Source organism: Palaemon carinicauda, chromosome 1 (genome assembly GCF_036898095.1).
Source record: "Palaemon carinicauda isolate YSFRI2023 chromosome 1, ASM3689809v2, whole genome shotgun sequence".
Taxonomy (NCBI): Eukaryota; Metazoa; Arthropoda; class Malacostraca; order Decapoda; family Palaemonidae; genus Palaemon; species Palaemon carinicauda.
This window is the reverse complement of record NC_090725.1, coordinates 141184397-141210281: the sequence shown is the minus strand read 5'-3', so window position 1 is coordinate 141210281 and position 25885 is coordinate 141184397. Positions and strand designations below refer to the sequence as shown.

Genomic DNA, 25885 nt, shown 5'->3' with positions numbered 1-25885 from the left:
CTACTTTGCAGTCAACCCATGTGAGGTTACTTGCAGACGACATATACTGTAGGTTCTGTGTTAGCTTATTTGAATATCAGGTCTGTTTTGGGACTATTGTTCGTTTATGTTCGCTTAATGGCGACATTTGCTGGATAACGTGGATTACTTAAGGTCCGAGTAAATTTAAAGGGCATTGAACCGTCTCCCGGCAAAAATTATATCCGGCTATAATTTATATTTAGTAGCTTTTAAAAGGTTTAAAGGTCGTTCATTAATGGAAGAAGCAAGGGACAGGACATTATACCCCAGAGATTGACCAATACACAAATTATCAGGACCTATGCCCCCCCCCATCCAATAAGCTAGGACCAGGGAGGGCCAGGCAATGGCTGCTGGTTACTCAGAAGGTACACTTATAGGCTTCCCTTGCTCACAAACTCGGTGAGGTTTCCTACACTATTAGAAACTGTCAAGCTGGAGCTGTTCTCTGACCCCGTCCATAAGATTGCTAGGCATGAACGTTTCTAATTGGCATTTTTGTTTCATGAGTTTTCGAAATTTCCTTAGTTTATTTAAGATGAAGATTTGTGTATTCATAGTAGATTCTTGTATTTAATTTTGTTTTGTCAATTGGCGTTGAGATTTTCCTTGATTATTAATTTATTCCGTTTTGATATAGCCTACCTTCCGGATCGTTATGTTCTTTAATCGCTTAGATAGATTCCCATATAATTTCAAAAACTTGGATCTTTCCTTTGGGTCTAGCTAGCATCCCCGTCGGCTTGTGATTCGTAATTAATTTCATCTTCCGGTGTTGAAATCTTTGGTGCATAACAAGCATGCAAGAAGAGCTCCCAACTCCCGTCAAAAAGACGGTCTGTGGAAGGCGGAGGGAAGGTCCAGCAGCCGGTGTTGGTAAGTCAAGGTCGATCGCCTGGTGCTTGTAATCTATTGCAACGGTCTCTCTCTCTCTCTCTCTCTCTCTCTCTCTCTCTCTCTCTCTCTCTCTCTCTCTCTCTGTTGGGCGTCTCCATTGTTGTTACCTCTTAACTCTATACCTGTACCTAATTTTTTTATATACAATTTCTTTTGATATTGTTTCCCCCCCTTTCTTTCTTCCCTTTTCTGTTATTTCCCGTTCACTATCGTTTCCCTTTCCTTAGCTGGTGTGAGCGTACTCTCCTTTGCCCCTTCATTACCCTTTCTAGCCTCGTTTTCCCCCTAACCCTAGCTGTTCGTTCCTCTCCTTTCCATACACATTGCTCCTTCCAGGTGTAGAAGAATCCCTCCCCCTCTCCTGTTAACCCCACCACCCGCTCTTAGTGCAGTGCACTCCCTTCACCTATACCTTGCTTCCCTTAAGTGGGTTCACTACTCCTGTAGTTTATGTTTGTATGTTGAATCAGAATGGACGACTTCATTTTCATCTTATTCTTTTTTTCTTCTTTTTTTCTAACACAATGTCTGCCAAATTCTTTTGTCCCCGATTTATTCAAGATAAATCCCATGTTAATAGCATCGGCAGTTTTAAAGGAAGGCGATCCTTTTTCAGAGTTCAGTATCAGAGAGAATAAACTGCATCTGAAGTCGCGTGTAAGGAAAAGACGACAGCAAAAGGACAGTAATTTTACCCATAATGCACTGCACAGAAATCTGAATTACTGCTTTTTAAATCTTCCAATTTTCAAAAAGGAAAGAAGAAATTAACATGTATTTTCAAACGAAATTTTAGTTGCAGTTATATTTACAAAAATTATTCTTATCAAAATATTCAAATGTCCACTCAAATAAAAAAAAAAATACTGAAATGTAGGAATAAATTAGCTATAAGGTAGATTGGTGAACAGTAAAAGTAAAAAGTTAGACACATATGTAAACACTTAAGCTGTTACAATACATTCTTCACCAGTATACATTGCTGCATATATTTCAGTAATGTTAGTACAGGTAATTGTGCCAGTCATTGTTTTCAGAAGAGAAATTACTATAAGTTGAGTAGAATTTAAAAATACAGCCCCTTTAATCTCTCTCTCTCTCTCTCTCTCTCTCTCTCTCTCTCTCTCTCTCTCTCTCTCTCTCTCTCTCTCTCTCTCTCTCGTTGGTTTGCAAGTTTTAATTGCTCTGGTAGTGATCTTGCAAATTAAAATGTTCCTATACTTAGCCAATTTCTCCCATAATAAATAAAGAAAATTCACTATGCATCCCACATGTCTATAAATACACATATACACTCATTTTAAAGGTTTTGTTGTGGTAATTAATGGATAATTTAGTCCATCCAAACATCAGATGAATGAAAATTAATTCACAGTGAGAAATAGAAATAATTGATAATTTAACTGACATGGAAAGTAGAGGAAAACGTTTTATTAATGGGTTACATACAGGGCATCACTCCCTCCTGGTCTCGTGCAGTAACTGCTGGAGGGTAGCCTTCATATCATTTCTCATGTGGGCGTGGTGGGGCATGTTTAAAGGCTGCTCATGAATGGAAAAGGCAAGGGACAGTGACAGTGCCCGAGACTGACCATACATACCATATGATCAGCGCCCAAGCCCCCTCTCCATCTCAGCTAGGACCTGGGAGAGCCAGGCAATGGCTACTGATGACTCAGCAGATAGACCTATAGGCTCTCCCAAACTCCCCATCCTTAGATCACAAGGATTGTGAGGTTGCAGCGACCAAAGGAATTAACGAGTTTGAGCTGGAATCGAACCCCAGTCGGGCGTTCACCAGTCAGGGACGTTACCACATCGGCCACCGCAACCTTTGTGAGTGCCATTGTAGGCGAAGGTATGAATGGCTGGATTGACGCAATCCTGTATTTGTAGCTACCCGTCTTGCTGCACTAGGAAGGAGTTTTAGCATAGTTGAATAACCACTGTGAATACTACAATCCCCTTTGCCAATGGGCCCATCTGTTGGGCTGGCCATTGTACATTTGTAGTTGGTCTTGCGTGCCGGTGTAGTAGAAGGCATGTTTTTTCTCTGAACCTCAAGTCATAATTACCAAAAACATCTGACCGTTTTCATTTTCCTTCTTCAAAAGATTTCATCCATTTGGTTGTTAGGTTTTTGTTTTACAAGTTCTGGAAGTCAGTCATGAAATATTTAATTGAAATGTTCTTAGTTGGAGTTCTTTTAGAATTAAATAATATGGATGCCTTACAAAAATAATTTTATTAATAATTTAGATAGAATATAAAATTCTCACAAATTTATTGCTTAGTGAATATGAAGCAGTATCAAGCACTATTTTCACTGATCAGATTACATAATCACATATTTACATCTCAAACCACACTCGCCTGTGCTAAATCATGAGAAATCAAAAAGCAGTTATGTTATCACTTCAGTTCCTTAAGAACAGTCAACACAATCAAAGAATTATTATCATAGAGATCAGAGCCTAAAGGAAACTCAACTTGGACTATTGTAGCTGAACTTCCAGAGTGGTGTGTCCTTCGTTATCCCAAACTAACCTTTATATACTCAACTTCGAGTATGCATTAGCTAATTGTTGCTTGATACGTCATCAAAAACCTTGATCCCAAAATGCTTTTAAGGATCTTTGTAGTAAAAGAACTCCATATTTATGTTACTAAAAACATTTACGAGGATATATCTTAACTTCTGAATTGCATCCCTCTTTTGGATGAAATCACCTCTGGTCCAACTTCCACGTATCAGCACACGTGCTCAATGTTATGGGTTCTGAACTCTTCTGAATTTCTTATATCACATTAGATTTTTCTGCATTGTAATTAAAATGCACTGCATTATATTTTTATATGTCATAACAGGTTAATTAAAATCATTCTTCTATTATGATTTATATATATATATATATATATATATATATATATATATATATATATATATATATATATATATATATATATATATATATATATATATATATATATATATGTGTGTGTGTGTGTGTGTGTGTATATATATTTATAAATACTTTATATACGTATATATATAAAGATAAATATATAATTATATATATAGTATATATATAATTATATATATATATATATATATATATATATATATATATATATATATATATATATATATATATATATATATATTATGCTGAGATGATACTGGCTGAAAATGATGTGACTCCCAGACTACTTATAAGATTATTTTGTAGAATGTCGTATGAAAAGGCAAAACCTGATGAATGGGAGTTAGGAGTGTTGGTGAAAATAGCAAAAAAAAAAAAAAAAAAAAGGAGACCTGACTGGTTGCAATAATTACAGAGGCATAACACTTGCGTCAGTTGTTATGAAAATATAAAGTATGCGTATTCTAAAGAGACTGGAGAGAAAGATTGATGAAAAGCTGAGATGAACAAGCAGGATTTAGAAAAGGTAGAAGTTGCCCTGACCAAATTTTCGTTTGGAGACATGTTGTACAGCAATACGTAGAATATAGAAATCCCCTTTTGATTACATTTGTGAAGTATGAAAAAGCCTTTGATAGTGTGCACCTGCCACTTTTGTGGAGAGTCCTGTGTTATTATGGAATTCCCCATAAATATGTAAATTTGATTAAGTCTGTTTATGAGCATAGCAAGTGCAAAGTTAATGTTAATGAAGTCGTATCAAATGAATTTCCAGTGAACAATGGAGTACTCCAAGGGAATGTGTTGTCACCTATGTTGTTTATCCTCCTCATGGATTTTGTAATGTGTAAAACAGTCAGAGTTGGTGAAGAAGGATTGGACTGGATTGATGATAGGAATTCAACAGACCTAGAGTATGCTGATGATGCTGTCCTTGTTAGCAGAACACTAAAGGATTTTTAATGCTTGCTTATCAGAATGCATGAAATATCAAACGAGGTTGGGCTGAAGGTAAATAGAAGAAAGACAGAGATGATGAGAACGGAGTATGCAAAGCAAAATGAAATGAATTGAGAATCATTTAAGTATTTAGGAACTATAATCTCCAATACAGGGTCTTTAGAATAAGAGTTTAGTGAAAGATTGAGAAAAGCAAATCAAACAATGGCTAGGTTAAGTAAAACTTGGAAATTAAATCTCACAGTTTAGTGAGATCGTATTACTCTATGGACATGAGTCATGGTATGACAATGAAACAATCTCTAATAGATTTAGTAGATTTAAGAACAAAGCCCTCAGAAGGATATTGGAAGTTGAATGGCAGGACAGGATTAGAAAGGAAACTATAAGAGATTATTCGGGTGCCATATGTTGATGAGATAGATCATGATGAGGTGTAGATGGAGATGGTTTGGGCATGCTCTTCGCACTCCCCAAGAGAGATTAGTTCGCCCAACGTTCAGTTGGGCTCCACAAGGCACTATAGTCAATATTTTTAGCTAGGCATATTTGCACCGACTCGCCGGGGTGCCCGTTTAGCTCGGAAAATTTCTTAATAGCTGATTGGTCGGAAGTATTTTTGTCCGAATACCATCATTGTTTTCAAATGATTACCAAGTAATGTGAATCAAAATTTATTTACTAATCTACATTTCTCCCTTAGATATAGGTTTTGCCAATAAATAATATTAAATAAATAGATATATTATAAAGTATCGTAATGGTAAATTTAAATTTAATAACACCCGCCGAAGTCAACATGAGCTTGTTTTCGGATGCATGCTGCCATAATTTTGTTACTTTTCACATATTTCAACACAAATTGAGACAAATTACACGAAGAATAAAGAAAAACATGTTATTATAAACTTACTTTGAAAACTAGAATCTACCAAAAACGTGGAATTGATAAAACTATCTCATGGTAAAAACAGCGGTTCTGTTAACCGTTAAAGCAAGACTCACGTAGAGTCACGGGTCCTGGGTAAAACGACCTTTCTACTGTCAAACACCAAAGAGGGAATGGAAGGGATATTGTAACTCAGCGGTGAAATTATGAATTCGTTTAATTGTGATTTTTATGCAATTTATGCACCATACAGTATTGAGTTTTACCAGCTTCTTATCTATTCCTCTACTTCTATCTCTTGAGCCCCTTCTCTTATTTCATTCATCTTGCTGAGTGCCGAATGACTTTCTTGGCTTCAGTGCTTGGACTTTAGCATCAAACTCCATATATCATCTTTATCATCTTGTGCTCTTCTCACTTATGTCTCATTAAACATGTATCTAACTTGGTTTAATTTGCAGCCAAATTAACACTATTTTCCTAACCAAGCTGTGGATAGATACAGACTTAAAGAAAATTATTTTTTACTTATAATCTTCTATTCTGGAGTATGTACTCAAAAATAATATTAAAGTTTTTCATGTCACCCAGCATTGACCGTACAATCATGAAATTAATTTTTTACGGTTACATTGTTCTCTAAGGTCTTTATGACAGTACGAATAATAGTTACAGGGTTGCCATACGTACGATAATTATCTTACATGTACGATTATTTTGGGTCGGTACGATGTGCGATACATACCTTAGGTATACTGTGTATATATATATATATATATATATATATATATATATATATATATATATATATATATATATATATAATGTGTTAATTAAACAATTATACTAAAATACCTTGAAATAAGTCATTTAAGTTACTCGTTAATAATTATGTTGAAAGTGTGTACGATAACTTTGGTTAAAAAACGATAATTTCAAGGCTCATGTACGATAATCCAGTGGAAATCATGTGGTGATCCTGGAACTTCTGCTGCTGCACCATTTATTTACCTGGGAACCAAAAACACTGCCCTCCCCATTACCACTCACACTGCCCCTTTTCCTTTGTTTCATAAAGTGTTTCTGCCAAAACATCCTGCTTTTCTCCTGAAACAACACTGCTAGATCATGGCTTTCTTTGCTTTGGCACCACATCCATGCAAAACACCAGGACTTTGTGTTTTATTCTATCTATGATTTCTGTGATATCATACAAGGGAATGCATTGAATGCAAACCCCTTGCTCCAGTAGTTTGCTGATTATCACACCATACAACGTGCCAGGAATGCTGCCAGCAAAAAATAAAACATTCTACACACTAGGTATTTGATCAGAAAGTGTTTAGCAAATTTGGATCTGGTCATTATTTGAATGGGAAACATTAAGAAAGGGTAAGACTCCATTGGCGTGAAAGCCTTTTGAACTTCCTTCAAGTAGCAACCTCATCATAAACACATTTGGTCAAAATCTGAATATTTACACCTGGTACCACATCTGTGCAAGGGAAATGCAAATGGTAAAAAAGAACTGATGTAAAAACTATTCGTCTATTTGGTGAGATTTTGTAATCCCCCTTTTTATTCTTCTGAATGGTCTATTATTGTTCTGAATGGTGTTTAGTATAGAATACCTCACACTTGTTGAATTGGTGAAATGTGTTTATTTAATATAATGTAAAGGAAAAAACTTGTAAAAGTGTATGATTTTCTCTGTGGTTTTCTTAGAGTGGATGGTTCCTTGTTATTCTGCACTGAAGTGTGTTCTTGAATTGCATGAGTAATTGTAGTATGGTGTGCATTAGCTAAGAGGACTTTTTTTTTTTAATTTAAGATATTCACTCTCTTGTTGATAAAGCTATGGCAGGGTGTATTTTTAAGGTGAACATGCAAGTTGAGAGTTTTTTTTTTTTTCAAATTTGTCAGATCAGGATCTCATTGTAGTCTTTTCTGAGTGGTTTGTCTCAATATTCAATGTTTGAGACATATATTAAGGATCTTCAAAAATTTATTTATAAAAGATACATTTTACTGGGTTTTGCTAGATTTCTTGTAGACCTAAATGTGTTGAATTTGTACAGTACTCCCCTTTGTGAAGAAATCAGTAGACTAATATCTTTGCACTCACAGGAGTGATGCTGTGATGAGATCAGTATGTATGCTGTCATTCTTTTTCTGCCCTTTTATAGTGTAATTTCATCTGCAGGTACTTTTTTAAAAACCCTTTTTTTTTTATCTGTCTTCCTGCCTTCACAGTTATTGTTGTGTCTTTGATCCCTTCTCTTTGCTCTTTTTCCCCCTTTCCCAGTAGCTCAGCGTTGACAGTGGATATCATGGGGAAAAAGTAAGTCTTTCTTCATAGAGTAATATTGCCTACACCTCACCTTTTTGTACCATTCTAACCCTAACCAATTAACAGGGCCACGAAGAGATGCTCGAAAGTTGCATTCTAGTTGCTGTGAGATGGGGCCTCCTGCATGATTGTGTTTTGTTGAGCCCCTTCGTGGATTCCTGTATTGTTTATGATACTTCCATTTTATGTAATGTTTAGTAAAAGAAGGAAAAGTAGAAGTCATCTGATGCAGACTTTAAGAATTGTAACTCATTTTAGTAATTAACATTTTATCCGCAATTTTCCCTTTTATTAATCTAAACTATTTTTCAATTTGCTCTACTTGTTGACTCTTGACATTTGAACTTTGGAAGTATTATCCAACACTTAAAGGAATGCAACACTTAGTGGTTCGAGCTGGTTGTGGTACGTGTGTTAGTACTAAAACTTGTTCTGATTGTCTTCTGTAGCCTCTTAAAAAAGCTGTTCTAGGACTAACTAAGGCTTAGGTAAACACAGTACAGTAGTTGTAGTCACAAAGAAGGATTGAAACTACCTCAGCTGCTGTACGTTGTATTTTTAAAAAATATGATTTCAATAAATTTCTGGTGTAGCAAAATTAGTCTTGTACTTACACAAAGCTGTGAGAAATATTAAGTCTTCAATTGATTTAATAATGTGACATTGATGCTATGACACAGGATACTCTGTGTTTTTAAACTTCTCATGTAAATTATTTTAACCTATGCATCCTGTATGGTTTAGGAATAACTTAAAGCATTGTGTACATACTTTATAACAAGGTGAAGTTACTTTAAGCCCAGTGGATTGTGTCCAACCATACTTTTTATTATTTAGCTGTGCAGTAGTTTTACTGGATTGTTCTTGATTGATTGAAAAAGGTGGTTGGTGGTTAATCTGGAAACAAAAATGAGTGACAACTTTTAATTCTGTTTTGAATTAAATTATTTTTTTTTTATATTCACAGCACTAAGAAGATGGAAGGAGGAGGAGCTGCCACATCCCCAGATGAGGAGCCCCCTAGAGATCCTGGTTTATCTCAACATCACTCTTACACAAATGAAGACTTAGAGGGACATCGTGCTCACTCCATTTATGTGGGTGTTCATGTTCCTGGGGCGCATCGACGTCGTTCCAGACACCATCGACATCGTCACCATCATCGAAGTTCTACTAAAGAAGGAAATGATAACAGACCTGGTAAGTTTAACAGCCACATTTTAATTTGTTGTGTGTTCTTGAAAAAGCTAGTCTTATGCCAACCAATTACATTTTCTTTCTAAAGAAGTTTTGTGCATGGTCTATGTTCGAAGTCAGAATATCTTTGTGGTTCTGGTTTCTCAAGATATTTTGGAACTATCTGAATTGAAATGATCCATCATTTTTTATGCTTATCTGTTTCAAAGGTACTGTGCTGGTTTGATCTTTCACTGTCTGCATGGCAACTTGTGGATTAATGGAATTTAGTTAAATTAATTATTTCTATTATCATCTGATATTCATAATGCTTCACTCGCAGAGCTAGTTAAACTTCAACTTCTACCCTAAAAAACAAGAAATTTCCCACTTTCTTCCTTGAAAAGTCTTGTCCCTCTTGTGGAGTATTGAGATAATATGGCTATGCATTATGCATGACAATGAGTGTGAGGTCACTCTGCAGCAGCTATGTGTTTTCAGTCCTCAAGTTGAAACATGTTCAATAGCCTCTGGACATCACTATCCAGTGGGGAGGTGGGATGGAAAAGGCCAGGTTTATAAATGCCAGGTGAGTCTAGAAATAATTCCTTTGAGGATATAAATTTGGTTTTTACCTTAGAACCTCCTCTGACATTTGTAATACCAAATCCCACACTCTGATGGAGGTTGGGTATGAAAGAAAAAGATGGAACATTTAATGCTCTGGCCTAAATGTCTACACCAATTACTTGAGAATTGCCTTTATTAACCGTTAACCAATTACTATCTTGTAATAACTTAGGTAACAAGATTGAAAGAATAATATTAAAAGCCCATGAGAGAATGAAAATATAGTGCTGTATAAGGAATTTGAAACTTGAAAGTCCTTTCACCTCCATCCTTAATACTTAACTTTTGATTGATTGATTGATTGATTTGGAGTTATATGGCATCCTGACATCAAAGGTTTTGATACCGATACTTAACTTTGAATTACTGTATATTATAATACCCAACACCCTGAAATTTATGATTGGGAAAACTTATACCCAATAACAAACCAAATTTAAGAAAATTAATGAACAGAATATTTTTTTTTTTTATTATACATCACCCTTAGCTACCACAGCACCAATTGCCCAATAATTCTTGAAAGAAAATCAATTTCTTTTAAATAATGTTTGGCAAAAGCCAACTTGGTTTGCCACTGAGCTCCTGCCAAAATTCTTTTCAAAGAAAAATTCCTTGATGAGAAATGTTACAGCCTTCTTGGAGAGAGAATGTCTTGAAATCCTATCACCCACGAGAAAAATTAAGAACCTTTTCCCTTAATGTTTTCCGTCCTGTTTAAATGAAACTTAACTGCCCAATAAAAGAAATGGACAAAGAAAGCTATTATCTTCTCTAGAGGGAATGTGGAAAAATTGAGGAAGGCATTTTGTATTCAATTTTTTTTTAACCTGTTAGGTGGGTAAAAGGAATAAATAGAATTTTAAAAGTAAGTTGTTCCGTAACCGAAATACAAACCACGCTATTTACAAAGGGTTTACTTTTAGCGCAGCTGAAATGACGAGCCAATAGTTTTTAACGAGGGTTAATTACCCCCGCGCTAGTTAGCGGGGGGTGGGGAAGGGTAGCTTGCTACCCCTCCCCCCTCCACACACCGGTGACTTGCTTCACTTCACTTTTGGCTCGGCGGTGATCAGACGTGTCTGTTCATCGCCTTCGCTGACAGCCTTTAATTTTCTTCTTTTTCTTTACAGCTTGTGTGATTGGTTGGAAGTTGACCTTCAGTTATTTTCTTTTATTTAATATGCGGACATGCCCTGGAGTTGCCGGCCGTCCTTGTGGGACTTTCATGTCGGACGTGAGTACGGATCCTCACACCCTCTGCCCTCAATGTCGGGGCCGACGGTGCGACCAGGATAACATGTGCCGTGAGTGTAGGGAGTGGTCTGCCTCCCAGTGGGAGAGGTTTGGCCGTCGGCGTAAGAAGAAGTCCAAGAGAGACCGTTCTCCTCCGGGGTTAGCCTTGAAGGAGGAAGGTTCTCGGGACTCTTCTTCCGCCGCCCAAACCTCCTCCGAAGCTCCCCCTCGTCCGCCTCCTAAGGAGAGTCGTCCGAGTGGGAGCGCAGGCCCTTGTTCTGTTTCCCTACCTTCGGTGGGGGGAGAGGGCGTCGCCTCCCATAGCGAGGCGGTTCCCCCTCCTCCTCCGGGGGAGGTTATTGATAATAATTCTTTATCCAGTGATGATCTGTTGCAGATTTGGTCGTCCCTGGGGCTTAAGGGCTTGCCCTCCAGGGTCGCTCTTATTGACCTTGTCTCGTTGGGGGCCGCTGTTAAACAGTCGCCGGTGGTAGCGGAGGTAGACCCTCTGTCTATTGTCGACGTCGTGGTGACAGAGGCCTCCGACGTGGCTGGGCCTTCCGACGCAGGTGCTGTTGCTGGTGATGGTGCTCTAGGCTCTCCTCCTCCTTCCGTGCATCCTTCGAAGGGGGAAGTGAGTCCTTCGGTCTCGACTGCTGCCCAGCTTCCTTCTGAGGGAAGTGTTTTGAAGGAGACTCCCCTTCGGAGGACCGATGGTCCCGACGATCTCCCCCGAGGCCGCCTCCGCCGTAAGGCTCACCGCCCTCTACGCCACAAGGGCCTCCCTTCCCCTTACAGGGGGACTAAGAGGCGCCTTTTTGGGTCTTCGTCCTCCGGGGGGGACTCTCCTCGTCAGCCTCAACCGACTACTCCGCCCTCCTTGAACCTCTCTGCGGACCGCTCTCCATCTCCTGCCGGATCTTCGCCTTCTGGAGAACTCGTCACCCGACGGGCAACGGTCCCTTCGGGGCTAAGGGATTCTTCCCTTACGCGAGCAGGGCCAGCGCACAAGCGCTCTCCTGCTCGCCAGCGATCTCCTGCTCGTCGACGATCTCCTGCTTGCCAGCGATCTCCTGCTCGTCGACGATCTCCTGCTCGCCAAGACTCTCCTGCTCGCCGACGCTCACCTGCTCGTCGGCTCTCTCCTGAGGTTCGCCCCCCTCGCCAGCGCTCTCCTGCTCGTCAGCTCTCTTCCGAGCGTCAGCGCTCATTTGAGGACCATCGCCCTGCGGTCTCTGACCACCCTTTAGTTCCTGCTGAACTCCCTGCTCACCATCGTGTGTCAGAAACACATGTTCGCCAACGCGCCAGCGATCTTCCCGTTCCTGCTCGTGAACCTATCCTCTCACAGGACACGCGTCGACCTTCTGCTCGCCAGCGATCACCAGCTCGCCAGCGATCACCAGCTCGCCAGCGATCACCAGCTCGCCAGCGATCACCAGTTCGCCAGCGATCACCTTCACATGCTGCCCGCCATCGCACGAACCTGCCTGATCGCCCGCTTACGCATGCTGCTCCTCATCGCAATACCCTGAACGATCGCCCTCCTGCGGATGCTGATCACCATCGCACAACCCTGCACGATCGCCCGCTTTCGCATGCTGCTCGCCATCGCACAACCCTGCACGATCGCCCGCTTTCGCATGCTGCTCCTCATCGCAATACCCTGAACGATCGCCCTCCTGCGGATGCTGATCACCATCGCACCCTTTCACGCGATCATTCACCTGCGCATGCTGCTCGCCATCGCACAACCCTGCACGATCGCCCGCTTTCGCATGCTGCTCCTCATCGCACAACCCTGAACGATCGCCTTCCTGCGGATGCTGATCACCATCGCACCCTTTCACGCGATCATTCACCTACGCATGCTGCTCGCCATCGCACAACCCTGAACGATCGCCCGCTTACGCATGCTGCTCCTCATCGCTCAACCCTGAATGATCGCCCTCTTGCGCGCAATCATTCACCTTCACATGCTGCTCGCCATCGCTTACCATCACGTGATCATTATCGCCAGCGATCTTCTTCACCTACGCGGCAGCACGATCCCTCGCCGTCGCGCCATCGCTTGCGTTCGTCGCCTCGGACACGTGTTCCTTTACCTGCCCACCCTCACGCCCACTCGCCTGCGCGCCCGCGCGATCGCTCGCCTGCGCGCCCGCGCGATCGCTCGCCTGCGCGCCCGCGCGATCGCTCGCCTGCGCGCCCGCGCGATCGCTCGCCTGCGCGCCCGCGCGATCGCTCGCCTGCGCGCCCGCGCGACCGCTCGCCTGCGCGCCCGCGCGACCGCTCGCCTGTACGCCCGCGCAACCATTCGCCTTTGCGCGACCGTTCACCCTCGCGCGACCATAGTTCGCGGCGAATTCCACAGCCGGTGGTAGCAGCAGGGACGCGTGCTCCTAGACGGCACTCGGGATCACCTCCATCCAAGCACAGGTTGGTATTGCAGGACGAGGACAGGTCATTACAACATTCTTCCCCACCTTCTTTTCAGGCAGGTACCGTCGTGTCCACTCCAAAGGATCGCCCGATCCCTTTCACCTTAGCGAGGATTTCGGACTCTGTGTCCTTTGAGCAGCAGACTTGGTTTGGTCCGCTGGCACGGGCGTTAGTGAGGGTTATGAAACCAGCACTCGCCGGCCAGGGTGACAAACCAGCGGCTGTCTCTCCTTCGCTGAAGAGAAAGAGAGGAGTGGACTTCGTGGTGACTTCCCCCAGGGCGAAGTTGGTTCCCAAGAGGTCGGTCTCGAGGGTTCCCTCTCCTGCACGAGTACTCTCTCCTTCTCCCGTGGACGAGGCCTTTCCGTCCTCAGGTGAGTCCAGTGGACCGGTAGTCTTCCCCCCGGCACCAGGGGGGGAGACTTCGCTTCAGGCAGGAGAATTGTCTCGTGAGGAAGGGGCCCCTCGAACCTCGTTGTTGGGATCCTGTATCCCTCCTAGGAGGGAGCCCAAGGATTCCAAGACCATCCCTAAATCCTCTGCAAGGATTCGACAGGAACCCATGACTACCCAGGGGAATGTCCACGTATCACCCCAGGAAGAGATTCCTGGGGCAGGAGACTTAGCTGCCAGCCCACAGGGAGGAGAACAGCAAGAGTCCGAACATGCCTTCTGGCAGGTCCTAAGCCTGATAAGGCAACTTAACAGTCTTACGGATCCAGTCATCCCCCCCCGTGAAGGCAAAGACACAATTCTGGATGAAGTGTTCGACGTTCGGAAGGCCCCTAAGACCAGTGCAGCTCTGCCCTGGTCTCGGGGGCTGAAGAGTGCCAGAGCTAGGGCCAATGCTCAGCTCGCACTTCTTGCCTCCTCCAGTCGTTCCACTGCCGGGAACAAACTCATCCCTCCTCCTCGCCTTCAGCAGAGGAGGTATTTCGAGATCCTGGGTGAGCACAACCTCGCTCTTCCGCTCCATCACTCTGTGGAGGAGCTGGCGAAGGGAGTTCCCTTGGAGAAACTCTCTGCCCGGCAGGTGTCGTTCTCGGCGGCAGAGATCCTTAACCACGAGAAGGTCGCTAAGTGTGCCATGCAGGCCACTTCGTGGCTGGACTTCTGGTTAGGATCTCTGGGCATCCTATTGCGATCTGAGGACTTGTCCAAGGAGACCAATAGGAAGGCCCTAGAGACCTTCTTGCTCTCGGGCACCCGCTCCATCGAGTTCTTGGCGCACCAGGTTACCACCCTGTGGGCCAACTCGGTGTTGAAGCGTCGCGATGCTGTGTCCGAGAGATTCCATCCGAAGGTCCCCGCCGTAGATGTGTGTAGGCTCCGACATGCCTCCCTCCTGGGGGAGAGCCTGTTTGAGCCTCAAGACTTGGAGCGAACGGCTGAGAGGTGGAGGAAATCCAGCACGGACTCCCTCCTCCACAGGGCCCTTACAACTCGGCCCTATAAGCCTCCAGCCCCGCCACAACAGCAGCAACAGCCTCGTAAGGCTCCAAAACAGGCACCGGCAGCTAAGAAAGTGGTGTCTAAGCCCCAGCCCTTTCCAGCCAAGGTCAAGAGGGGTGGTAAGTCCTCCAGGGGAGGCAAGACTTCTAGGGGTGGCGGCCGCGGCCGCAAGCCCTAGGGGTGGCAGTCCCCCTGCGTGTCCACCTGTGGGGGGATGCCTTCAGCGTTGCGTCCGCAGGTGGCAACATCTCGGGGCCGATGCTTGGACGATCTCGGTGATCGGCCAAGGTTATCGCGTCCCGTTCACGTCATCTCAACCTCCCCTGACAGCGAATCCAGTGTCGTTGAGCTCCTATGCCATGGGATCGGCAAAGGGGCTGGCCCTTCAGGCCGAAGTCAAGACCATGTTCGAGAAGGGTGCTCTCCAGGAGGTCGTGGACGGCTCTCCAGGCTTCTTCAGTCGACTCTTTCTTGTAAAGAAGGCTACTGGAGACTGGAGACCCGTCATCGATCTCTCGGCTCTGAACAGGTTTGTCAAACAAACCCGGTTCAGCATGGAGACAGCAGACACAGTCAGACTTGCGGTGAGACCACAAGACTTCATGTGTACACTGGATCTAAAGGACGCGTACTTCCAGATCCCAATCCATCCGTCTTCCAGGAAGTACCTGAGATTCTGCCTAGACAACAAGATCTACCAGTTCAAGGTGCTGTGTTTCGGTCTCTCCACAGCTCCTCAGGTGTTCACCAGAGTGTTCACCCTGATTTCGACTTGGGCGCACAGGAACGGCATTCGTCTCCTTCGTTACCTAGACGATTGGCTGATCCTAGCAGACTCGGAGTCGACCCTTCTTCGACACCGAGACAGGCTTCTAGATCTTTGCCAGGATCTGGGGATCGTGGTAAACCTCGAGAAGTCCTCTCTGCAGCCGTCCCAGCGACTGGTTTATCTAGGCATGCTAATAGACACCAATCTCCACAAAGCCTTTCCATCAGACGACCGGATAGCAAGGCTGAGGAGGGTGGCGGAACCTTTCCTCAGGCGAAAAGAACTCCCCGCCCAATCGTGGTTGCGTCTCTTGGGCCACCTATCCTCCCTGGCCCGTCTGGTTCCAAACAGCCGCCTCAGGATGAGATCCCTTCAATGGCGGCTCAAGTCCCGGTGGAATCAAGGATCCGATTCCCCGGACACTCTGATCCCAATGGGGTCTCTGGAACAGACGGACTTGCGGTGGTGGCTGGCCGACGAGAACCTGCGAAAGGGAGTGAGTCTTCTCGTCCTTCCCCCGGAATTGACTCTGTTTTCGGACGCGTCAAAAGAAGGGTGGGGGGCGCACGTTCTGAACCAGAGGGCCTCAGGCCTTTGGTCAGAATCAGAAAAGTGCCTACACATCAACCTGCTAGAATTGAAGGCCGTCTTTCTGGCCCTTCAACAGTTCCAACGGTTCCTGGCGGGTCACTCCGTGGTGGTGATGAGCGACAACACCACGGTAGTGGCTTATATCAACAAGCAGGGAGGCACTTTTTCGCAACAGCTATCCCATCTTGCAGTAGAGACTCTGAGGTGGACCGAAACCCACTCGATAACACTATCAGCTCGCTTCATTCCTGGCAAGAGGAATGTGCTCGCCGACAGTCTGAGCAGGGCTTCGCAGATAGTGAGTACCGAGTGGTCTTTGGATCCTCAGATAGCCAACAAAGTCCTGACTTTGTGGGGTTCCCCGACGGTGGACTTGTTCGCGACAGCCTTGAACTTCAAGCTGCCCCTGTACTGCTCACCAGTCCCGGACCCCAAGGCACTCTGGCAAGATGCTTTCCAGCAACGGTGGGACAACATCGACGTGTACGCCTTCCCACCATTCTGTCTGATGAGAAGGGTGCTCAACAGGACCAGACTATCGGTCAACTGTTCCATGACTCTAGTAGCTCCGCTATGGCATCACGCGGAATGGTTTCCGGACCTTCTGCAACTCCTGACGGAACTCCCAAGGGAGCTTCCTCCACGACACGAGCTTCTCAGACAACCCCACTCCGGTGTCCCTCACAGGGCCGTAGCCTCGCTTCGGCTTCACGCCTGGAGACTATCCAGCGTCTCCTCGCGGAGAGAGGCTTTTCGCAACAGGTTGCGGAGAGAATGTCTCGGCACCTGCGAAGGTCCTCTGAGGGAGTCTACCAAGCGAAGTGGAGAGTCTTTTGTGGTTGGTGTCGTGGAAGGGGTATCTCTCCACTCGATGCCACTATTCCAGCAATAGCGGACTTCCTTGTGTATCTGCGAGAAGAAATGCGCCTTTCTGTCTCGGCAGTGAAAGGCTATCGCTCAGCCTTAAGCTTGGCCTTCAGATTGAAGGGCGTGGATATTTCTTCATCGCTAGAACTCTCTTTACTCATACGTAGCTATGAGCTTACCTGCCCCCAGTCGGAAGTGAGACCCCCTCCTTGGAACGTGGTTCGAGTTCTCAGGTCTCTCAAGAGACCTCCCTTCGAGCCATTACGCCAGGCCTCCGATCGCCACCTGTCTTGGAAGACGGCTTTCCTACTCGCCTTGGCCTCGGCCAAGCGAGTTAGTGAACTTCATGGTCTCTCGTACGACATCGCCCATTCAAGGGGATGGGGGGAGGTAACGTTCAGGTTCGTCCCTGAGTTTGTGGCCAAGACTCAGAATCCTGGAGTGCCGGATCCTCGGTTCGACTCTTTCAGGATCGCGAGTCTCCGTTCTGTAACAAACGACCCAGACCAGCTGCTACTATGCCCAGTGAGGTGTCTGAGGTACTACTTGAAGAGAACGGCTGCAGTCCGTCCTCATGTGCGAGCTTTGTTTGTGAGCACAGGCAGGACAAAGAGGAGGGTCACAAGGAACACCATCTCTGCTTGGATTCGTAGGGTTATCCACCATGCCCTGAATCCTGACCCTCCTCCGTCACGTCGCCCTCGGGCCCACGATGTCAGGGGTATTGCTACATCCCTGGCCTTCAAGAGAAACTTCTCTGTGACGCAGGTACTTCAAGCGGGGGTCTGGAAGCGTCAAACGACCTTCACAGCCCACTACCTGCAAGACGTGACCCACAGGAGCCTCGATACGTTCTCTATCGGCCCTGTGGTGGCTGCACAACAGCTGGTCTAACCTCAGGCTCCTTTTTGGACAAGTAGCAGTAGGTTGAGGGCGTTGTTACCCGGTCTTAGTCTGTGTGAATGAAAGAGTATGTCTGACCCTTACTTCTTTCTTCATTCTCCCCTCTCTTGGGGAAGCAGCATCCTGGTCCTCGCATAGCTGACCTCGACCTCTGCAGGTAACCCATGCTTCTTTGTGCTCCTAGTATTAAGCTTAATACTGTTGCGTCTCCCATACCCTGACGAGGTGGTATGGGGAACGTCCTATCCTAGAATTCCTATCTGAAGGTCTCAAGGTCAACTTCATAGGACGAGTCACACTCTCCTCCTCACACTACTTATGTAGGCCACTCGTTCCTAGCGATGCTAGGAACCTGTGAGGTACAGGGGCTCCCTCTCTCTAGTGCTGCTCACTAAGGGATCGAGCCCCCGGGCAAGCCGAAGTCAGTAAGGCTGGGGACTTTCCACCCTTCCTAAGGGGTAAGTCACCCTTTGTAAATAGCGTGGTTTGTATTTCGGTTACGGAACAAATGACAAATTCGAAGATAATTTGTATTTTTCCTAACCATACAAACCTTAGCTATTTACACATATGTGCCCGCCATCCCTGACCCCCAAGTCAAGTCCTACCTCTAAGTGAAGTGAAGCAAGTCACCGGTGTGTGGAGGGGGGAGGGGTAGCAAGCTACCCTTCCCCACCCCCCGCTAACTAGCGCGGGGGTAATTAACCCTCGTTAAAAACTATTGGCTCGTCATTTCAGCTGCGCTAAAAGTAAACCCTTTGTAAATAGCTAAGGTTTGTATGGTTAGGAAAAATACAAATTATCTTCGAATTTGTCATATTTCTTATTTCCATACTCGCCTGAAGTTCAGATGGTTTGCATATTACTACACATTAAGATGTTTTACCATGGATTTGTTAGCAATTACTGCATGGAGTGTTCAAGGAAATTATTTCTGGGAGATCTTGATCCACATTACCTTTGTGTATTGTGTTACTCGAGTGCCATATGTGGATGAGATCATGGTGAGGGGTAGATGGTGATGGTCTGGCCATGCTCTTTGCACTCCCTAAGAGAGATTAGTTCACTAAACATTTAATTGGGCTCCACAGGGTACCAGAAGAGTTGGAAGAGATGATAGAGAACTATGAAGCATGAAGTAGGAGCTGATGAATAGAGAGTTAATGATTTAAAAGCTCAAGTTAGAGATGACTGGCAAAATTTTACTGAGACCCTTTTGCATAAATAGGCATGGGAGATGACTAAAGATAATTCTGAGAAATGATTGAAGTTGCATCAATCTAACCTAAATATTGATCTAAGTACCACAATGAACTCTGTTCAGATATTTCATCTAATTGTGTATTTCTTACAGTAACTTAGCATGTATGCTAGATAGAATTTAATTTTTATTGAATATCAAGGGTTTTATAATAAGACGTTGACATAGCTCCAAGTAAAAGTAATATGAACATCAGGCGAGTATTAAAGTAATACATTTTATGAAAAAAAAATTCTGCATTTTTTAAAATATTTTCTTATTATGAACACTAACATTGTAAACATACAAACCCTTTTCTTATGAGTGCCCAGATTTGTGACTTCAGAATTGAACCGGCTGTGAGTGTAGTTACAGCATGTAGATTTTGCTGATTATGGGTATGCACATACTGGCATTAGTTAATTTGTGCTCTTTGTTTTTAGTATTCATTGGAACTTCCTTTCTTGTGTAGTATTTGGGTCTTTCTTACTAAAGGGGTTGTAGCATTAACTCAAACTTTTTGTGTTGCCTCTATTTCTCTTCTGTAGCTTTTCAATATATTTTGTATCAAACATTGTACATTACTGCAATTTTATTTTAGATGTGGAGGGATCCCTGTTGAAGTTATGACATGGATCTGTTGATCAAAATTATGGAAATTTTCCCAAATTAAGTTTTACATGATAATGATACATTTGAGGCTAGTTTGATGATGAAAGATATTAATTTCAAGGTAATAGAGGAAGGGAGTGGTTGAATTCTATTTCTACTGATCGCCATGGCTTAAGAGCTTTGTCTCTGCATCTGAATCAGGCTGGGACTCACTGACTCCTCGTGTTTTCACAAGTAAGGTTGGTTCTCCAATGGGACATCTGGTCGTGCCTTGATTTCTTTAGTAAATAAGACTGAGCAGCCTGTTCTTGATGTGTCATACTCATATAAAATACAGGTACTCTCCATTAATGACAGGATTAGGGGGTAACAACTCTTTTGTTAAACAAGTTACTTTTATATTCGACATCTTAAGCATAAAATATCCTATTTGCATAATCTCAAAAGTCACTAGTAGGCTAGGTCTGAAAAATATCTTATCCAATTTAAAGCATATCATATGCACTTACATGTTTCCTCAAAAAAGTTGTAACTAATTATGTATACTGTACTGTATAATCGTTATTATATTATTATTATTATTATTATTATTACTTGCTAAGCTACAATCCTAGTTGGAAAAGCAGGATGCTATAGCCCAGGGGCCCTACGAGGGAAAATAGCCCAGTGAGGAAAGGAAACAAGGAAAAATATTTTAAGAACAGTATCATTAAAATAAATATTTCCTATATAAACTATAAAAACTTTAACAAAACAAGAGGAGGAGAAATTAGAGAGAATAGTGTGCCCGAGTGTACCCTTAAGCAAGAGAACTCTAACCCAGGACAGTGGAAGACCATGGTACAGAGGCTAGGGCACTACCCAAGACTAGAGAACAATGGTTTAATTTTGGAGTGTCCTCCTAGAAGAGCTGCTTACCATAGCTAAAGAGACTCTTCTACCCTTCCCAAGAGGAAAGTAGCCACTGGACAATTACAGTGCTGTAGTTAACCCCTTGGGTGAAGAAGAATTGTTTGGTAATCTCAGTGTTGTCAGGTGTATGCGGACAGAGGAGAATCTGTAAAGAATATGCCAGACTATTTGGTGTGTGTGTAGGCAAAGGGAAAGTGAACCGTAACCAGAGAGAAGGATCCAATGTAGTACTGTCTGGCCAGTCAAAGGACCCCATAACTCTCTAGTGGTTGTAACTCAATGGGTGGCTGGTGCCCTGGCCAACCTACTACCTACTGCCTGATCAGCTGCTTTTGTGTCCTGAGGCAATACCTTAAATATATATAAATAATGCTAGTGCACCTGCAGCAACTCATCTTCAGCACGGGGAGAGTCAAGGAGGTAACAAAATATGATCATCTGACTAAGGGAGTTAGTTGACCATGCTGATTTGCCTACCTCGCTTCCTGCCCCAAAAAGCTTTTGGGTTGGAGCACATGATGTCAGAGGAGTCTGCACAACCCTGGCATTCCTTTACCCTGTTTGAATTTGGAATTATTGAATTCTGATTGGATAAAAAGTTGCCCTCCGGCAACTTCCCAGGTCAAACTGGGCCCAATTGGATTGTTTCAAATTACCGCAGCGACTACAGCACTGCTGAATTAATCAAAATGTTATCTACAGTGAATTTTAGGAATTACTGTAGCAAGAAAGAGCATGTCAGGGGAATGAGCTCATCCGACAAATTTTAATGCAATTTTGATGATTTTAAAAAAAAGAAAATATACATTTCTAATACAGTAATACCTTGAGATACGAGTGTCCCAACATACTAGAATTTTGAGATACGAGGAAAGTTTCGAGCAAATTTTTGTCCTGAGATACGAGGTAGTTCCCTATGCGGCTGCCAGGTGATCAATTGTGCGAGAGGCTTCTCACCAGGACAGCATCGCTCAGTTTTTCCCGTCAGATCTCCGTCGCATAAAGTTATCTCTGAGCATCGGCCGTAGTGTTTGCTTTTTTTTATGTGTTTTTTGCGTTAGCCAGTGCAGAATTAATTGAATAAGCAGTGGGTCCAAAGCAAGCGAGGGCAAACAAGGATAGTGAAAAAAAAAAGCGTATGATGCCAATGGAGATGAAGCATGAAATAGTCGAAAAACATGAGAGTGGCTAGAGTGACTGAGCTGGCGTGCCAAAATGAGAGGAGTACATCGACAATATGTACCATCCTCAAGCAGAAGGATGCTATAAAGAGCACCAAGCCTTCCAAAGGAGTAACCATCCTTTTCAAGCTGCGCAGTGATATTCACGACAAGATGGAGAGGCTTCTTTTATTATGAATAAAGGAGAAACAGTTGGCGGGAGATAGCGTGACCGAGACAATCATATGTGAGAAGGCCAGCAGAATCTATGATGACTTGAAAGGGAAGCAAGCAGCTGAGAGAGGGGAGACTTCGACGCCAGCGGAAACCTTCAAAGCCAGTCGTGGCTGGTTGGATAATTTCCAAAAACAGACTGAAATACACTCGGTTGTGAGGCATGGGGAAGCAGCAAGTTCCGACTCAAAAGCCGCGGCGGACTTCGTCACAACCTTTGCATCGGTTATCGCCCGACATGGCTTCATCCCCCAACAAGTCTTCAACTGCGATGAAACTGGCCTTTTCTGGAAGAAGATGCCCAGGAGGACTTTCATCATGGCAGAGGAGAAGAGACTACCGGGCCATAAACCCATGAAGGACTGGTTAACTCTAGCCTTGTGTGCCAATGACAGCGGTGACTATAAGGTCAATCCACTGCTGGTGTACCACTCGGAAAACCCACGTGTTTTCAAGAGCCAAAGGATCTTGAAAGAAAAACTGCAAGTGATGTGGCGTGCTAATGCTAAGGCTTGGGTTATGCGGCTTTTCTTATCAGAATGGGTTAATCTGTGCTTTGGTCCGGCAGTTAAAAAATATTTGGCCGAGAAAAACCTGCCAATGAAATGTCTCCTGGCTCCTGGTCCTCGACAATGCCCCTGGTCACCCTCCTGGTCTCGAAGAGGACATTCTTGATGAGTTCAGGTTCATCAAGGTCCTTTATCTCCCGCCCAACACCACGCCACTCCTCCAGCCTATGGACCAACAAGTTATTTCCAACTTCAAAAAACTGTACACGAAGCATTTGTTCAAGAAATGCTTCGATGTCACAGACATCACCAATCTCACCCTTTGTGAATTTTGGAAGGAACATTTCAATATTGTCCATTGCTTAAAAATTATTGACGATGCATGGCAGGGTGTCACAAGACAAACTCTTAATTCAGCATGGAAGAAATTGAGGCCAGCTTCCGTCGCTGAGAGGGACTTTGAAGGGTTCTATACGACAGACCCTGATGACCTCGAACATATTGTGATGGATGAAATCGTGTATCTTGGAAAGTCCATGGGGCTGTAGGTAGACGAGGCAGATGTGAACGACCTTGTCGAGGAGCATCAGGAAGAGCTCACGACACAGGAATTGATAGAGCTCCAGGAGATGCAACATTCAGAGGTGTTGCAGGAGGTCAGTAGCGAGGAGGAGGTGGAAGACGAGGGCCGCCTTTCTACAGCAGAAATCAAAGACATGTTAGCGAAGTGGCAGGAGTTTCTAATTTTATGGAAAAGAGGCACCCAGACAAGTTGGTGAGTGGTCGTGCGTTAGCCTATTGTGACGACACTTGCCTGCGTGATTTTTGCAACATTTTGAAGGGGAGACAAAAGCAAACATCCCCAGATAGGTTCCTTTTAAAAAGGCTGTCAAAAAGTGAAGGTGAAAGCGAGGCAAAAAGAGCCAAGCCGGGAGAAGAAGAAAAGTAAAAAAATGAAAATGAAAACAGAATTAGAAATAATTTTAGTGTAACGTAAGATTAACATTTTATTTTTAAGTGTGTGTACAGTAAGCTAATTTCATTTAAGTTAAATTTAAAGTTGCTAATGTTAATTAAGTTAAATTTAAAGTGCTAATGTCATTTAAATTAAATTTAAAGTTGCTAATTTCATTTAAATTAAATTTAAAGTTAAGCTTATGTTACGTAGTGTTACAAAAGTGTTGCGTACCGAATGTGTTGCCATCAAGACACTCCTCCCGGTCCTCTCTCCCTCCTCCTCCGCACACGCCACCGTTAGCCGCTACCATCTGTCTCAAAGGTAAGAAATCTATTATAATGTTACATTTCATTGAGCATCTTAACAAGTTCATAGGTATATGTTATTTTGTAAGCGTAGAATGTTAATTAGAACAATTAAAAACATGTTTTTCCACTGTAATATACTGTTTTAAGGGTTTTTTTAAGTTGGTGGGAACGGATTAATTTTTTTTTTAGTTATTTTATATGGGAAAAATTCATCTGAGACACGAGCAAATTGACACACGAACTTGGTCCCGGAACGCATTAAACTCGTATCAAGGTATTACTGTAGTAGTTATTCAGGTTATTGAGAACATTTTGAACTGTTTTATTAAATGCATGTTTGCAACAGGATTGAAAATAAGAAAGTTATGTTGCTGGGTTGTCATCATACTTACATCCAAATTATATCACAAAGAACCTTGGGCTATCCTTGCTATTAACCATAAGTGTATTTCACTACATTACTAGTGATATGTATATATTGAAAGGAAAGAACATGGGAAAATTTTAGATAAATCAGGGGTTGAATGTTGATAAACCGAGCTTTTGGAGGAGAAGCAATACTGTATGAACATTATTAGTCTATAGAAATAATTTGTTACTTTATTTCTATACAGTACTCACCTGATGCTCATATATATTATATACCCACCCTGTTCCATGCTGACTAATGATTTCAAGAGGATAGGATATTAGTTGTGACTTGAAGACTGATTAGAGTAGGTTGAGGCCAAGCTTTACCTTAAGTTGCCATTAACCACTAAATATTGCGTTGGTGGGAAAGAGGCGTGGCCTCTTGAAGGGAAGAATGGGAATTTTTTATTTTTTTGTGGTTAATATAACTGTTGATTTTGCTTCAGAGACAGAAATATTAACATTGAGTATAGAAATAAGAAGTTTTATTTCAATTACATTGTCTACTAGTCAATCATTGTGCTTTTTCTTTTATAATTCCATCAACTATTTTAAAGTACAGTACATTTGTATCAATGGCTATATAACTCGTAATCTACTGTATCGTGTGTTAATGATTTTAGTCAATACAGTATTCCGATGTAAAATAGTATTCATTTTGAAGTCTCACTGTACCGTCTGCTAGTTATTGGGACAACATTTGCCCAACCATTTAGTTCCAGTTCACTCTCACCAATGCCTGTTAGTATGCTGTTTACTTTGGCAAATGGGTATTTTCTCCATTTTTTGTGGCCTGTTCAACCTTTGGTCTGTGGTTAAGTCTTATAAGGCAGTGGTTAGTATGTTGCAAATTTTAATTGTTTTGAATATTTTGTATAATTATGGAATCTATCTTTTATGAACTTGAAATGTTTTATATGTTCATCGTAAAGCTCCAAATATGAAAAGCTGCTAAATTTTTATAATTATTTCCATGTGCATAATAGCTGTTATGGTGTTATTTTTTTGCAGTTGCTGCTCATGCTATACATGAGTTCCATTTAGAATTGCTCTTGATTTTTCATAAGCTGACCAAACCTGTAATTTTAAGTAATAACAATATTTAGTGGATCAATAAATCTTTTATTTTTGGGTCATATGTCACTTTCCCCAGTGTTGTCCATGCTGGAAGAGGATTCTCCTGAAGGATTCAATTGTACGCCCCTGCGCTACAGGCCAGCCACATGGGCAGCCATGAAAACATGATTCCCTGAATTGTTGTGGTTGATATTCATTCATCACTAATTACTTCATACAAAACTCTGTAATGAGCTAAACTGCATAGAATTCTTAGATTGTATGGGTGAATATGGTTGTCTTAGCTCGTAGTATGCAGTAAATTAGCAGATAATATTTTATTTAGGATATGGTTACCAAACAATGTGCATCTGTAAA

The 25885-nt window shown here is 43.1% G+C and overlaps 1 protein-coding gene across 18 annotated transcripts in view; it reads left to right on the top strand.

The window, feature by feature from the left end:
* Ndae1 (Na[+]-driven anion exchanger 1) overlaps positions 1-25885 on the top strand; it is a 590832-nt gene that overhangs the window by 501103 nt on the left and 63844 nt on the right. For 7 of the 18 annotated variants that reach the window (XM_068385451.1, XM_068385466.1, XM_068385537.1 and 4 more), the window contains 3 exons: positions 8000-8032; positions 9009-9241; positions 25605-25646. In XM_068385451.1, coding sequence (XP_068241552.1) covers positions 8022-8032; positions 9009-9241; positions 25605-25646 — 286 coding nt within the window. In that variant the 5' untranslated portion in view covers positions 8000-8021. Of the gene's footprint in view, positions 1-6720; positions 7015-7996; positions 8033-9008; positions 9242-25604; positions 25647-25885 lie in introns of those variants that run through there. The other 11 variants (XM_068385510.1, XM_068385574.1, XM_068385557.1 and 8 more) reach the window with 4 other exon arrangements.